General features: G+C 44.9%; 1 protein-coding gene across 1 annotated transcript in view; it reads left to right on the top strand.

The window, feature by feature from the left end:
* Positions 1-17589, top strand: part of LOC116967041 (kinesin-like protein KIF18A) — a 59252-nt gene that overhangs the window by 34881 nt on the left and 6782 nt on the right. The window contains exons 13-15 of the mRNA XM_033013491.1: positions 2928-3175; positions 13340-13922; positions 15042-15179. Of these exons, the coding sequence (XP_032869382.1) occupies positions 2928-3175; positions 13340-13922; positions 15042-15179 (969 nt within the window). The remainder of the gene's footprint in view (positions 1-2927; positions 3176-13339; positions 13923-15041; positions 15180-17589) is intronic.

Here is a 17589-nt window from a genome sequence, read left to right as displayed (position 1 = left end):
CGATATTTTCAGGGGTGGCCAAAACATAGATGTTGCTGATAAAAGAGTATTTAAAAAAAATAACCGAGAAAAGAAAATCAAAATAATTTCCCGTAACGAGCTTAAACGCAAAGGCCCATATTCTACAAATTTTTTTTAAACCAGGTTTAACTCTGCAATTTAGACTCGACGGCGGGTTTAAATCCCTGATATAAGTTTTCTTTCTACTAATCGGCAAAGCTTAGGCTGACTTTAGACGAGAGTCTAACTTGCCGCAAAATTTACTCAGCAGGGGGCAGGTTTAAGGAAGGTTTAAGCTCGCTACGGAGAGAAAAAATGGCCGTTCATGTTGAATTCTATAGTGTGTCTTTTTTATTTTTTTATTTTATAGTGATATATGGTAATCAACATTTTCTCAGAAAAAATTACTTTTAATGTCAGTGAAACAGAAGAAGGAATAGGAAATTTTTAGAAGAGATTCTTTCATTGTCTCTGTCAATGGTTGGTGGGGGCACTGCGAGCCGGCAGCCTTGCCAGCAGCGTGTTAGTTTTTTCTACTTTATTTGTCTTTTTTAGTGTGTCTTAATGTGTGTTTTTAATGTCTCTCTGTGTCTTGTGTGTGGGGGGGTAAGGGGGAAACCATTTTGGTCGCCACCTCGACCACGGAGAGGCGACTTTTTCCATGTCGCCTCCCCCGTGGCCTAACATCGAGGATCGGTGCGGCCTTTCCCGGAGACCTGCCTGGGGCATCAGCAGCGGACGCAGCGAGGACGCTTTTGTCGCGGAGCGGACGACCCCTCGCCGGAGGGGAGCGCTCCGTTCGCTGGCCGCAGTCTGCAGAGCTCCAGCTGCCGCTGCGTCCAGAGCCTGGGGTCCCTCGTTGGGGACCTGGGAGAAGAGCTCCGACCGCCGGCCCGCGGCTAACTTCTACCGCGGGCACGGCGGGGACTTACCGTCCAGAGCCTGGGATCCCTTACCAGGGATCCCTGGAGAGGAGCTCCGACCGCCGGCCATGCGGCCTGCAGTGCTTCTGGCTGCAGCGCGGCAGGGACTTAAGATCTTCGATCGCCGGCATGCGGCCTACACCAACTTGAAGCCGCGGTGTCTGATGGGGAGGCACTGATTCAGGAGTTACCTGGACTTACCTTGGCTGAACATCTGGACGCCCGCAGCAGCGACAGCGGAGGGTTGCGGTCCCGACCACGGGGAAAAATGGAGGAGGACTGGCCAATTTTTGTGCCTTCCACCACAGTGATGAGAAAATGTAGCTGTCCAAAACAAAATAAATGTGTCATAGCACCTTATTTTTTTCTCGATAATTGTAATTTTATCGGCTAGTAACATCAGGTGAAATTCTTTCTCGCTGGTGTCCCAGTTTCCTTTCCGCTGTTTCTTTTTGTCAGCCATGGTGAAGTTGTTGCCTGCTCGTGCTTCTGCTATTGCACATGTGCAGTACAAGCAGACATCGTCACCATGGCAACTAAAACGCGGTCTAACTTTAGACTCAGCTAAAACCAGTCTAAAGTTAGATTGCCTTAGACTTTAGTCTAAATAAACATCGCTACCGGAATGCCAAATTTTTCTTAAACCAAGCGTCGGGTTTAGTTAAGTAAAGTAAAGTAAAGTAGCCTTTATTGTCATTCAGACCTTGCGGTCTGAACGAAATGTTGTTGCCTTGCAGTCCTACATATAGTAAAAAATGGCAAAAACACACAAAAAACACAAATTAACATCCACCACAGTGAGTTGAATACTCCTCATTGTGATGGAAGACAAAAGTCTTAAGTCTTTGTCTCTTCCCTTCTTATTCTCCCTCTGCGCCGAGGCGATCCAGGTTCGGATGTTGTCACCCCGCCGGGCGATGGTAAGTAATGTCAGTCCCGCGGCTGAATCCAAGCTCCGCGATCGGGCCGGTTCAGCTCCGCGGCCCGGGGTGGTCGAAGCCGCCGAAGCTGCGGCCCTCCAGTCCAGAGGACACAGCTGTTGTCGCGGGAGCTCCGGAGAACAGGTCACCAACCTGCGAGCTCCCGACGATGTCGTCCACCGGGCCCGCGGCCGGTCCTCCGAGGTCGGATCGCTGCTGCCGCTGCCTCTGCCCCCTCCGAGGTCTGGTGGCTGCTGCCGCTGCCCGCTCTGAGGTCGGGTCGCCGCTGCCGCAGCCGCTGCCTGCTCCGAGGTCGGGCTGCCGCTGCCCGCTCCGGGGTCGGGTCGCCGCAGCCGCTGCCCGCTCCGAGGGCGGGTTGCCGCTGCCCCAGCTCCGAGGCCGCCAGCTCCGCTATTAGGCCTCGGCGCAGGCAGAGACGGAGACGGGGGGATACGACAAGAGAAGTCGCATCCCCCCGAAATAAGAGACCAAAAACATGTTTTCTCCCCCCCACCCACACACATACACAATAAACCAAAAATGAACTCAAACAGGACAAAGGAACAACACAAAAAAGAAAAAGAAAAAGAAAAGAAAAGAAAAAGAAAAAGAAAACCAGACGGTCTGCAGGCGAGCCGCAGCTGCTAAGGCAGCGCCGCCATCTTGAATGTTTAGTTAGACCGAGCGGCAGGTTTAAGGTGAGTTTAAGAAAAGTCTATCGTTGCAATTAGTAGAATATGTGCCAAAGAGTTTAATAGAAGATCAGTTTGTGCAAAAGACCAAAGGGAGGATAATAAGAAATGTAACTACTAATGTCATCAACACTTCAGTCAAGAAAGAGAGTTAACTGGTGAAAGTTCATTAAAAGAGAAGAAAGAGGCGTTTCACTTTTACTCAAAACCAAAATACTGTATGCCAAAATATTGACAACAGTTGAGTGATTACTAGCAAAAACATTCATCTGTGTTAAGCATTTCCCAGGAAATAGTCCTCTGGCCTTGAGATGGACTTGTTGAGACGGACTTAAATGTTGAAACAAAATTGTTACAGTGCTGAAGAACTTTGCTTTGTTTTTCATTTCCAGATTAGTGACCAGCCTGCTTCAGATTGCACAGAAGCAGTTTAACACCCTGAAAGAAGCAAACCTTGCAACTGCAGACATGGCATCGCAGTTCAATGATTTGGAGCGTCTTGTGCGAGGAGAGAAAGTGGTTCTGTGGGCAGATCAAATAAATGCAGAAGAATCTAAAGAGAATCAGCATTCAGAAGTGACGGCTCTTGCTACACTCTCTAAGCTACACCAGCTACCTGAGAACCTATTTGAAGTTACTGGTAAGCCTGTTTCCTCCTTGCTTTGTGTCCTGTAGCATATAAGTTTATACTCTGAGGCAATCACTTGTTTATATGGGTGCAGAATCTCTTTCCTCAAAACCTACCAACATGGTTACAATTTTTGCTCAATTGTGGTTTTTGTCACCATTTGACATGAACTTGTAATTCAATTCCTATAAATTTGTTCAACTCATTTAAATGAGCATTTACTTCTGTGTTTATCAATTTTATCTCCAACAGTCAGCTCAAATGTCAGAAGTACTGCTTCTTGTGTTTTTTAAGCGGGTACATCACCCTTCAGGCCATGCATTCACTCGTGTCCCCCTCAACCCCACTAATCATGAATTCACAAGACTTGCCAGGGGAATTATACACTTCTCACACTGAACTGGACAGATTATGCTTCAATTCATGGTCTGTATTAATTCTTAGCGTTTGGATAGGGCAAGAAGCCAAAGTTCATACTTCTAATTTAAAGTTTATTTATTGGATTTGAGAATAGGGTGTCACGGTGACACAGCGGTAGAGATGCTGCCTTGCAGTGCCACCATGCTGCCCTATTCTCAGGGTTTAACCCTGACTACGGGCGCTGTCTGCACAGAATTTGTACCTTCTCCCCGTGACCTACGTGGGTTTTCTCCGAGAACTTCGGTTTCCTCCCACACTCCAAAGACATACAGGTTTGTAGGTTAATTGGCTTGGTATAAATGTAAATTGTCCCAAGTGTGTGTAGGGTAGTGTTAATGTGCGAGGATCGCTGGTCGGTGTGGGCTGGGTGGGCTGAAGGGCCTATTTCTGCACTGTATCTCTAAACTAACCCAAACTAAAACTCAATAACTGTGTATTTTGATAAATACATACCTGCCCTATTAATCATAGTGAGCTTGGAGGTGTGTGCATCAGTGCACGGCAGGTCTCGTGCTGTGACAGCTTACTGTAATCACGGGCGAGGCTTTTTTTTCAAGTTGTTCACTTTTGCGGGTTCTGTGTTTGCATAACAAATCTGTGAGGGCCAACATTACTCTGAAAAGCAAATTGGATCTCATTTAGAATTGGGAAATCTGTTTTCTGTTAAACAGGGACACCTTGTCCAGAGTAAGCTCATAATATTTTAAAGGATTAACAATGTTGAGGTAATTATTTAGCTAAGAATCTAGATCCATCAAAACTATAACCTGACAGCAGGAGAGTTTATAACTGCAATAATTTAAGCTGGTTCTAGGCCTGGGCATGCAATACAATAACACATAATTGCATGATTTTTATAACACACTTTTAATTTTCAATTGCTGCTCTGTACAAATTGTACTAGCAACGTCAAGAAAACTGCCTGATTTATTTAACTATTTATTGCAACCTGTAACAATATTGACATTAAGTTTATTAATACTGAAAAGAGGTTTTTTAGATAATGATTTAATACTGGAAGGAGACGGGTGAGTACATCGCTCCAATCTCCAAGTTTTACCTACTCCAATTTGGAGAATGGTGCCATTTAATGTTTAAAAAAATGGAACACATTCATATTGTTGGTTTCGTCCCCCATGACATGTTACAGCTGGGATGGGAAACCAATGATATGTTGATCTTCGAGGAGGACGTTGCTTGTGTGTCTCTATTGTACATTGGCTAGAGGCAGAAACATTTCAGGCCAATATACATTTGACAGTTAAGCTTTCATCTTATTTATCTAATATTTCTGTAAATGAACATGTATGTTGAATAGTCCCGAGAATCACACTTTATAATTAGAGAGAGAGTCACACAGCGTGGAAACTGTCATTTGGCCCAACTCATCCAAATTGCCCCATCTAAGATAGTTTTGTTGCCTGCATTCGTCCCATATCTCCCTAAACCTTTCCTGTCCAAATATATTTTAAATATTGTTATTGTACTTTTCTCAACTATTTATTTTGTCACCTTCCTTTCCTATCAGATTGAATAATCTTAACTCTCAGTTGCTCCACCCACCCCTCCAAGCCTCTGGTGCTATCTCCACCCTTTCCTCCCATTCCTGACTCCATCTGCTAATCACCTGCTCCTCACCTGGATGCAGCTATTACTTGCCAGCCTTCACATTTTATACTGGCTCTCTCCCACTATTCTTTCAGTCCAGAGAGAGGGGCACAACCCAAAACCCTGACAGTCTATTTCCCTCCACAGATGCTGCCTCTACTGATGAGTTCTTCCAGCAATGTTTTTTTTGTAGATTGGTCATCTTTGCAGATCATTGAAAGATTTTGAACAAACTTCCTGGGGAATTGAACACTGAAATAATAAAATTGTATACAACCAGAAATTAAAGAAGATACTAAAAAGCATGAAATTAACTGAGCACTGCTTCATGATGTTCTACTCCTCAGTCTGTTGGGGGTCGGAGGCAGCAGTGCAGGAGCCAATGGATGTTCCTGGAATCTAATTGCAACAATATGCTATGTGTACAGTTTTGATTAGATCTTATGAACATACCATAACCTTCAACCAATAATCAGTGCAAACGCTTTCCTAGTTCATTATGAAACACTTACCAAATCTATACATCACGATCAGTTGTCATTGTTGCTATAATTTTCTGAAGATTTGGGAGATATTCAACACACAAGAATAGGTTTGTAGATGATCTTTCATCTCATGTAGATAGAAAAGCGGATCTACTACCGATCCAATATTGTTGTACGATCTGAGACTAGGCTTTCTTTTATAAACCATGTCTGGGGATAACTGCTTTCCACTACTCCCACTGCTCCCGCTAGTGGGAGAGCCTCGGATCAGAGGACGTAGCCTCAAAATAAAAGGACGTACTTTTAGAAAGGAGATAAGAAGGAATTTCTTTAGTCAGAGTGGTGAATCTATGGAATTCATTGCCACAGATGGCTGTGGAGGCCATGTGAGTGGATATTTTTAAGGTAGAGATTAGCAGATTCTTGATTACTAAGGGTGTCGGAGGTTATGGGGCGAAGGCAGGAGAATGGGGTTGAGAGGGAAAGATAGCTCAGGCATGATTGAATGGCGGAGTTGACTTGATGGGCTGAATGGCCTAATTCTGCTCCAAGAACTTATGAATTTGCAGATGCTGTCTGATCTTTTTGGTATGTCCCATATTTATTCTGCTAGCTTCAGTCTCTTGCAAATGAAGGTGGGTACCCCTGCATAATACTGCCTAAACCCGAGCATCTATTAAATAGTTGGTGCTCAGCACAGTAACCACACCAGCATTACAATCTGGCACTTTGGAGAGATGGCGTGATATCAGAATAAATTGATTTAAGAGAGATTATATTTACAGCTCCATATATTTATACAGCATTGTATTAACAAAGGTGATGAGTATCATTGGTTATGTTTTAAAGCAAACAATCAGAGGGGCATTACCTGAGTGTATCTTCTGGCTATTTTACAGTCAAAAGATTGTCTTACCCCTTCCAAATGCATAGTCCTTTTTTTGTTCATAAATTTGTCATGAATGGGCTGTACCCAGCGGTTAGAGTTGATAATGACACAAACATTTTTGCCTCTGGCACCCAAACAAGATTAAGTTATAATCTTTGTACTAAATGTACATAGTATATTTTTTAAAGACTCTTGTGCTAACTGATCTATTTGTTTGTAATTTTAAATATAAATACTAATTCCAGGTGGTGATGGAAATATTTTTCAAATATAAAATATAGTTGTTGTCAGTATGTTATAATAGTTTAGTTCAATGAGTCCTCGGTGCTGGTATGTGTACTTGGATCCAACAGAGCATTTTTAAGCACATTCCTGCCTCCTTGCTGTAAATGTAAACCACCTGGGGCATTATTAGCCCAGTTCCAAATATGTGCAGATTCAGATTAGAGACTGCAACTAATCAGGGGATTAGGCAATGGGAAATTTTCTTTTTCAATACACTTTGAGTCTTAAGAGTAGTTAGCATTGTTTCAGGTCAGGTATGACATTATCAGTGTAAAGAGTCAAATTCCTCATTCACTCTTCGCCCGTTCCTTCACCCACTGCCTTAGACTCCAGCTTGAAGCACTGCGGTGGGACTGACCAACCTGAGTAAATGGTATCTTCAGGAGATGTTTAGTGCTGTTGGGGATCTTTTGCTTCTGACTTCTCGAGTGGAAGTAAAAGGTCCCACAACACTAAGGGCGGATGGTGGTGCAGTGATGGAACTACAAATTGTCCCTAATGTGTGGGGATCGCTGGTCGGCGTGGATTTGGTGGGCCGAAGGGCCTGTTTCCGTGCTGTATCTCTAAAACTACAAATCTAAAACAATCTGGAAAAATTGCTGGGGGAGTTCTTGGTGTCCTGAAGAAAACATATTCTGCCTTCCGGATCAACAAGTCTGATCATCAGGACACTATCTCATTGGCTTTGTATAAATCAGGCACTGTTTCCTGCATTAATCAATCCACAGAACTTCTAAAATTACTTGTTCAAAAGGGAACTGCAGATGCTGGAATATCGAAGGTACACAAAATTGCTGGGGAAACTCTGGGAGGGTGCAGCAGCATCTATGGAGCGAAGGAAATAGGCGACGTTTCGTGCCGAAATCTGAAGAAGGGTTTCGGCCCGAAACGTCGCCTATTTCCTTCGCTCCATAGATGCTGCTGCACCCGCTGAGTTTCCCCAGCAATTTTGTGTACCTTCTAAAATTACTTACTGGGGGCAAAATGTTCTGTGATGTTTACTGGTTATGCAAGGTGCTATGTAAATGCAAGTTTTCTTTCTCCTTTTTGGGTCCGAGTTTGAACTTTTCCAAATTCAGTTTATTTTTGCTGAATTTGTTTGAAGAGTAAAAGTCCTCGATCCAAAGCTCTGCATCATTGATCGGAGGAAATGCTGTGCGGGTAAACGTTTAGTAAAGTAAAATAAGGAAATTGCAGTTCAATTTCAAGGAAACAAAGATCTAGCTTCATATTTCACCAAATCCCATTGATTTTAAATATGGAATGATCTATATGATTTCTGTGATGGTTAATTACAAAGAAAACTATAATTTACTATATAAGCATGTCATTAAATAATACATTCACAAGACCTTGTGCATGGGCGTAATTGCCATTTTAAGCTGCTCTCGTGAATCAATGAAATGTAATATAAAAGCATGTTTTCGGTGGGGGTCATGACCAAAGAAGTGGTAAAATGGTTCTGTATTCTGATCTGGTGAAGCCCTCCTCTATGAAACATGTTGATGTGTGTAATCATGAATGTTTTTTTTGGTTAGGTAGTCATTGTGGACGATAGGTAAAATGTTTGTTTATAAAGTAGCTTTGTTGACCCATCATGAGTTGTATGGTACATCATTATTGGAGTACAGCAAATGTGGCAACCCATTGAAGCACAGTAAGCTCCCATAGACGCCAAGATAATAAAGGCCCTGTCATCTGTTGAGGTGACATTGATTGAGAAATTGGCATTATCCAGACCCTGGCCTCCCAAACACTGTCCATATGTTTTACTTCCTCATGGGCTGATTCTCTTTGACATCAAGACCAACGAACAGTGGATTTCCCCTTCACTAGTAGAGGCTGATCTACCTCGGGTCTCATTGTCTCTCCTGTACCAGTTCTCCATAATCTCAAAAATCCATCCACTTTCTCTTTAAATATTTCCAATGATCTTGCCTCCACAACCTTCTGAGTTGAGAATCACTGCTCTCTATAAGTATCTCAGAGATAAAAGATTGGACCATGTCTGAAATTTGTGGAAACTTCTCCCCTATTGTGCTCACTTAGGAGCTGATATGTTTCAATGAGAAATGGCAGTACAGTGGTGCAGCGGGTAGAGCTGCTGCCTTACAGCACCAGAGACCCGGGTTCAATCCTGACTATGGGTGCTGTCTGTATGGAGTTTATACATTCTCCCTGTGACCATGTGGGGTTTCTCCGGGCCCTCCAGTTTCCTCCCACACTCCAAAACACATACAGGTTTATGGGTTAATTGGCTTTGTTAAAATTGTAATTTGTCCCTAGTGTGTAGGATAGTGTTAGCATACTGCTCGGCACGGACTCAGTGGGCCGAAGGGCCTGTTTCTGCACTGTATCTCTAAAGTCTCAATAATATATCCTTCCAAAGTCCAGAGAATACAGATCTCTTTAGCTGTTCATGACAGGACGGTCAACGTATCCCAGGGATGAGTCTGGCATATACCATTGGGACTGTGACAAGTGCCACTATGACCTTTCTTTATTAAGACTGAACTTCTGCACAATACTCACCAATACCTTGCACCATTGTAACTGCACTTCTCTATTTCTCAACTCCAATACTATTGCAATAAAGACCAACGTGTCATTTGCCTTTCTACCTACTAGCTACATCTGCCTGTTAGCTTTTTGTGATTTCTGTACAAAAACATCCAAATCTCTCTACATTCTGCCCATCTGCAATCTTTCTCCATTTAGACAATAGTCTGCTTCAGTTTTCCTTTCTTAACATGCATAACTTCACACATTCCCACGTTGAGCTCCATGAGCCAAGCTTTCACCCACTCACTCAACCTATATGTAGCAGAGTCCAAATATCCTCACCACAACATGCTGTCCAACCTGTTTCCGTCAGACTCTGCCTCCTCCTTCACATTGTGAACAAGTGAGAGCCAAGAGCTGATCCTAATAGCGCTTTCTCACGGGGCGACTTGACGCAAGAGTTAACCAGAGTTGAACATCGTGGGAACCCCGTGCGATAACCGTACGGCATTCGTGGACCACCGTGGCGCTAACGGCAGGTACTCGTGTAACTTGGTGACTCGGGAGAAAATTCAAGCAAGTTTGAATTTCTCCAAGAGTGACTTGTACACTTGTGGTTGAAGATTGCAACATTATATGCACGTAGTGGCCAGTGCGATATCCGTATTAACTCTTGCGTTTACCGTGGGAACTCCTGCGAACGGTGAACCCGGAAGCTGGACAGAGGGGACAGAAGGTGAGTAATCTGGAATGAACATGCTGTTAGGCTGGGATCATTCTCTGCGAGATGATCTTAGTGCGGGAGACAAGTGTAGGAGAGGTGTACTGACTGTGTGGGCAGAACTTTGGAAGTGATTGCCCACCATTCTCAAAAGCCGCTGTGTCTCCCTGTCCCTCCAACTTCAGAGGAATCCGCGCCCCCTCATCCGCAACCCGGGTTCCTCTGGAGTTGGAGCGGGGCTGGGCTAGAGTTGCTGCTGGCTGTGAGTCTCTGGGATCTCCGTGCTTGCAGTCGGTGTCCCGTTGGTCCTAACGTCTCCGGCCACCCCCCTGGACTGGAGCTGAGACTGTGAACTGTACCGCCCTTGCCCCCTCCCTCTGCAACTGCAAACAACCCCACAGTTCCCAGTCTCAGCTCCTGTACAGGGGGGTGGCCGGAGACGTCACAGCCCGAGCTGCGCCCCCTCATCCGCAACCCCAAGAACAAGACGTACCTTGCACACCATCAGCTTCTGTCCCTACGGGGAGCGTGTTCCTCTGGAGTTGGAACGGGGCTGCGCTGCTGCTGGCTGTGGGTCTCTGGGATCTCGGTGCTTGCAGTGGGCCTGGGGGTCGGTGTCCCGTTGGTCCTGACGTCTCCGGTGACTGGCACTGACCTGCTGGCATCGCCGACGTGAAGACAGTGCAAAGCCCCCGCGCCGGTGCAATGGGCGGGGAGCTGAAGAGGGGAGGGAAGGGGTCACACACATGGCCGGGAAGCAGAGGGGTGTAGGTGGGGTGAAACTGAAGGGAGCGACAATCTGCTGCTGCCTGCCCGCTGAGTTAAAAAGTTCCCACGCAAGACTCACGATACACTGTATATCGTGACCGTGGGAACTTTTTAACTCAGCGGGCAGGCAGCAGCAGATTGTCAATTATTAACCCTCCCGCGCAACTACCTTCTCTTTTATGAATGGGGATTCACAATGTTCATTCAAGATTTAACGGGAAAGCTCGGGAGACGGACAAGTCACTCGCACAAATAACAGAAATGCCGAGTACCCGTGGGAACTCTTTATCTACCCCCCCGTTATATCGTGTGATATCGTGCTAGACCACGACCACTTCACTCTGGTTACATCTTGTGTCAAGTCGCCCCGTGTGAAAGCGCTTTAAGGATGTTCCACGAATTGCACCCTCCCTGCCTGGAAAAGGGCCATGGAATTTGGCTCTGTCTTCTGCATGATAACAAATCTTTATTCCATGCACCTCACCAATGCCAGAAGCTTTTACCTTCTGCACCAGCCTCTTTTGTGGCACCTCATCAAAAGCTTCTGGATTTGTGACCTGCTACATGTCCTCATGGTTTTATACCTGTTTAAATTGTAAAGATTATGCTGCCCTAACAGTTAAGCAGAGGGGTGAAAGTTTGCACGGTACGTTCAATATGCTTGGACAACCGAGAAATGTTTCATTTCATTCATTTGCAGAAAATTAAATATTATAAATGAAATAGTTCTCAAAACATTTCTCTACAGTCCAAGCTTGTTGAACGTACAGTGCAAACTTTCAACCCTTTGCTTTCAACAATATCTTTGCTAAGACCTATCGCTTCCTGCCCCTTAAGAAGTTTATCTTGTTAGCTATGACACATTTAGCAACACTAATGTGTTTAGTAATCATGATTGAAGGTCTCAAAGTAGCAGGCAAGTTCCACGTAATTCAGCAGATCAGAGTAGGAGGATTGGAATGAACTGGTTGTACGACATTTGCAGACTTGCAAAGTTAAAACCCCAACAGCCTTTATTTTTACTGTGGTGAGTGGGGATGGAGGGAGAGGTGTGTGTGGGGGGGATGCGTGTGTGTTTGGGGGGGGGAGGTTTGGGTGGGCGATATATGTGTGTGTGTATGTGTATGTGTGGGGGGGGGGGTGTGGGCACGTGCGTGAGTTTCTGACCAGGCATACGTTAAAAAATGTGTCCCTTGCATTGAAGGAACACTCTCACCAAAGTTCATAGCCATGGCTTGCAGCACACTCTGAATAATCTGCCCTCTTACTTTCCTATTTCCTTTTCTCACTCGTCCCCTTTTCTCTTCTCTACCTTCAGGGTGGAGATACAGGAGCTAGAAAGCTTGAATGTCCACACTTAAGATCAGCATCTTCCCCACTGCCATCCGATTCCTGCACCAATTTAAGTCAATCAGGCTTAATCCCAGACTTCACAGTTTCCAGTGTCCTTTTAAAGTTAGTGCAATTAGATGTGACTCAAATGGCAAAAAAAATTATCAGCACTTCATGAAGACCACAAACACATTTTTACTGTGAGTCTTTGTGGTTGTATCGGGGAATGTTATGCAGAAGTAATTCATCCCACTAAAGAACAATCTGAAATATTGTTTAGTGTTTTCTAGGTTTAGTATTGGCAGCAAACAGCTGTCTGCAACCGCAAGTATCCCCCGACATTATGAATTATGCTATGATCTCATGTGGACTGTTGCAAACATTTCCAATGTCAAGTAAAACCACAAAATCAGCCACAGATTCATGAAACAAACATCATCTAAATATAAAATTAACTTTTTAAACCAGTTACCCTTCTCTAAAACGAGCCACGTCCTTTAACATTGCAGTTCCGTGGGTTCTGGCAACTATGCTCTTCATGTACAGCCCCTGATATGGGAGCAGGAGCGGTCTATAAACCCCGGCTCCTGAATGTGCACAGCATCAACTTTATACCCAGGCATAGGATATATTTGTTAATTGTCCTCGTCTTCTTTCTTGCCGGTGATTGAAGGAAATGACCTACCTCATCTTTCAATACACCCAATCATTGAATCACCCAGAACAGACAACTCCAAAGATTGCCACATCTGTACCCAGGATGAGGTGTTCCACACAAGGGCATCGGAGATGTCCTCATTCTTCAGGGAACGGGGGTTCCCCTCCCCTGCCATAGATGAGGCTCTCACCAGGGTCTCTTCTATACCCTGTGACTCTTCTCTCACTCCCCATCCCCCCCACTCGTAACAAGGGCAGAGTCCCCCTTGTCCTCACCTTTCACCCCACCAGCCGTCACGTACAACAAATAATCCTCCGTCATTTTCGCCACCTCCAACGTGACCCCACCACTCGCCACATCTTCCCATCTCCCCCCCTGTCTGCCTTCCGCAGAGACCGCTCCCTCCGTAACTCCCTGGTCAATTCGTCCCTTCTCAACCGAACCACCCGCTCTCCGGGCACTTTCTTTTGCAACTGCAGTGTCTTACTTTTATCCTTCTCTCTCCTAGTGCCATCCATAAAGAAAGCTGCAGCTGCAGAACCAACTGAACCAGCTCTGTCGGAGGTTAGCGCAAAAAAGCGACTCCCCACCAAGCGGTGCCTGGCCGAGCTCAGACCGTCATCGAGCCTTCAGCAGAAGGAGCAGCTGATGCCACTAAAGAGAAGGCGTACAGAAATCGAGGTCCCTGCAGATAATAATACAGTAACTGATTTGCGAAGGAAACACAGCTCCTCCCGAATTGACCATGTCAACTTTGTGGCAAAGACTTACAGAAAGGATAGCCAGCCGTTCTCAAATCGGAGTAACACTCTCGCCAATGAAGGATCTAAATTTGTGAACATGGCTCCACATATCAAAAGAATCTGCACACCAGCAGTGTCCAAGAAGAGGAAAGCTCCATCCAGCACCATTCCCAACAGCAGCATCCTCCCCGCGGTGTCAAGTAATAGCATTTTGAATGAAACCTTTGAAACTGCAGAAGGGTGTGATCAGGATGCCACCATAATTCTTGGCCCATCAGCTGATCAAAGACTTGCAGATACCCTGAACCACACCACAATGTCGCAGACCAACAACTCGTTTCTACAGAGGTTTGACTCTTTTTATTCATATTTTCCTCGTACCAATATCCCAATAGAATTTATTTTGGACATCATTGAGATGGAGAGGATTGCACCACAGTGACCTGCCAACAATGTTTTACTTGTCGCTGCTTCAGATCCCTAGTTAAGCCAGTTTGCAGGATCGCCCTCCATTATTCCAACCACGTTTAGTGTAGAGATACAACATGGGCACAGGCCCTTTGGCCCATCAAGACCACATGGACCAACGATCACCCATTCACACTATTTCTATGCTATCCTACTTTCTCATCCACCCTGTACACACGAGGGGCAATTTACAGAGGCCAATTACCCTGCAAACTTGCACGTCTTTGGAATGGGAGGAAACCGGGGCACCAGGAGCAAACCCACATGGTCACACAGAGAATAATCTGGGCACAGGCTTGGTGAGCCGATCAATCTCAGTGGGGTTTGTACCATTTGAGGGAGGGAAAGGGAGGATAAAATTGATCTAATTTTATTTCATTATTTTTATTTTCAGCTAATTTTAATTCAAAAGAAGCTATTAAACATTTCTGATAATCAGAAATTGTTTGAAAACATTGAAGCAAAGTATGTTCTAGATCTAATCAGTGTTGGTGTGATTAGGTGCTGTCAGGCATTGAAAATCAATAAATCTGCAGATGCTGGATGTCTGAAATAAAAGAAGTGTAATGCTCAGTAGGTCGGGCAGCATGTGTGGAAAAAGAGCCAGAGATAATGATTCAGTTTAAAGCTAATGTGTTTTCTCCCCAACCCATTCTGGCAAGCTTCCACCTGAAATATTAGGTGGGCAAAAATGCTGGAGAAACTCAGAGGGTGAGGAAGGAATTTCATTTGCTCCATAGATGCTGCCGCACCCGCTGAGTTTCTCCAGCATTTTTGTCTACCTTCGATTTTCCAGCATCTGCAGTTCCTTCTTCAACCTGAAATATTAGCTGTTTCACTTTACACAGATGCTGTCTGACTTGCTGAATGTTTCCCACTGTTCTGTTATGACATATTTAAATAACTTCGAGAAAGAGTAAAACTAATGGACCTGTTAATGTGGCTTATTTTCTTTGCTTAAGTCTTTGTTCAGCGATGTCCTTTATTTTATACTTGCAGATTGGACCTGCCGAGATTTGCAGTTAAAAACCAGCCTAGCGTCCTGTACACGGCTAAAAACCCATACGCAACTGTCAGCAGATCCGTCACGAGAACAAACACCAGAGTAACAGGACAGCGGAAAAAAAGATATTCAAGGTCAGTCGGTACAGGTGGAATGCGTAATAGGAAGGGGCAGGAGAGTTACATGAGGTATCCTCTCCCCCTCCCCCTTCCTCGCCCCCTCACCCTCCTCGCCCCCTCCCCTTCCCTCTCTCTCGTCTTTCCTTCTGCAGCTTTCACTCCTTCCGTCTGTCCCTTGCCCCCCCCCCCCCCGTGTGTGTGTGTGCCTCTCTCTCTCTCTCTCTCTCTCCTTCCGTCCCCCTCACCCGTTGCCAGTGGTGAGTGAGGTTTGATGGCTCCCAGACGTCAGCTGTTGCCGTTGTGTGAATGTGAATGTGAACGCCGGAGAGCGTTCCCAAGCTCTTTAATAACCAGCCAGATGGTCTTCACTAATGGGGGGGAAAAGAAGTTGGTGGTGCATGAGAAGCTGGAATTGCAAGAATGTGAACATCGAGTGTTGGATCGGGGAATGTTCAAAGGTTGGGAAACCCACCGAGGTGTTTAATTACAAGGGGAATTTAAAATTATATCATTAATGGTTATCAGGGCAAAGCATTTTCCATTTAACCATTCACATGTAAAATAAAAAAACTGCCATTCTTTTATAGTTTAATGGCGTGGTTAGAAGTGTGGTTAATAATGGTTATCTAAATATTTAGCAATCTTAACGTTTAATATTTAAAATATGTTGCAGCAAAGCATTAACAATTTTAGGTTATAAAACCAAAATAAACATAGAAAATAGGTGCAGGAGTAGGCCATTCGGCCCTTCGAGCCTGCACCGCCATTCGATATGATCATGGCTGATCATCCAACTCAGTATCCCATCCCTGCCTTCTCTCCATACCCCCTGATCCCTTTAGCCACAAGGGCCACATCTAACTCCCTCTTAAATATAGCCAATGAACTGGTGTCAACTACCTTCTGTGGCAGAGAATTCCACAGATTCACCACTCTCTGTGTAAAAAATGATTTTCTCATCTCGGTCCTAAAAGTTTTCCCCTTTATCCTTAAACTGTGACCCCTAGTTCTGTACTTCCCCAACATCGGGAATAATCTTCCTGCATCTAGCCTGTCCAGCCCCTTAAGGATTTTGTAAGTTCCTATAAGATCCCCCCCTCAATCTTCTAAATCTTCTAAAGGACTGTTGACGGTAAGAGCTTGTTGTAAGTTCCCTCTATAGACCCCCTGAATTGTGATGTTCATGGTCATGCAACATGGGAACAGGCTTCTTCACCCAATACATCCATGCCAACCATGTGCCTTCGTACACACCAGTTTGGCCCATATCCCTTGATTTGTTCTACCCTGTCCAAATGTCTTAAATATTGTAATTGTACCTGCCTCTACCACTGCCTCTAGCAACTCATTCCACAGAGCCCAGCCCTCAGTGTGAGAAGGTTGCACCTCATCTTATAATTCACAATATCGGGTACCTCACCCCTACATATCTTCAGTTTTAGACTCCCCCACCGTAGGAAAAGACTGCGACGATCCTCTTTGACTCTGTCCCTCAAAACTTTATCAACCTCTAAGGTCAGTCACCTCAGCCTGCTAAGCTCCAGGGGAAAAAGCCATAACCTATCCATTTTGCTCACTTTGCTTATCTGACAACCTTTTATCTCCAATTTACCTCCAGGCTTGGTCATTATTTTGACTCGTCTGTCAATAATCCCTGCCCCCACCCCTCACCTGCATCCACCTATCACATAAAAACAATGAACTGCTGATCCTAGTTTGCATCTCATCGCCACATTCCATGGTTCCATCCTACCCCCACCCTCCCCTTCCAACAGCATCCACCTATCATTTGCCAGGCTCCCCCCCCCCCCAATATCTCATCCAGCTGTTTTCCCTACCCCAAAAACTGGGGGGGGAAAGATCCCGACCCAAAACATCAGATACCCATTCCCTCCACAGATCCTGCCTAACCCACTGAGTTCCTCCAGCACTTTGTGAATTACTCAAGTATCCAGTATCTGCAGTTTCTTGAGTCTTCACCATGGTACATGTTCATTTTTTTTGCAAATTGTTTTCACTGGGAACAAAAACGAATGAATATTTGGGTCCTTCCTGCCTTAATTCAATATTCAAATTCCTTAAAAACAATTTTATTAAATCAGAAGCTACACATATGCCAATGTTGTGTGTCATGCAGCTGACAGTATTTCCTGTGTTCGTGCCCTGCATCAGTTTTAATCTGCAGGCAGACCAGACTGGTTATGACGTGATTCTGTGCCAGGGTAACTTCCACACCAAGTTTCACACTGGCAATGATGTCAAACATTAACTCCCTCGACACTTTGGGAACTGCTGCCAATTCAACAGTAATGTTTCCACAGAAGTAAACAGCCCATGGGGGTAGAACTAATAATGCTGGGAACACTCAGCAGGCCGGGCACAAAGATAACATTACCAACTTCCCATCAGAAAGGTGGAACATCAC

The sequence above is a fragment of the Amblyraja radiata genome, chromosome 38, assembly GCF_010909765.2.
Source record: "Amblyraja radiata isolate CabotCenter1 chromosome 38, sAmbRad1.1.pri, whole genome shotgun sequence".
NCBI lineage: Eukaryota > Metazoa > Chordata > Chondrichthyes > Rajiformes > Rajidae > Amblyraja > Amblyraja radiata.
This window is presented reverse-complemented; position numbering and strand designations above follow the sequence as displayed.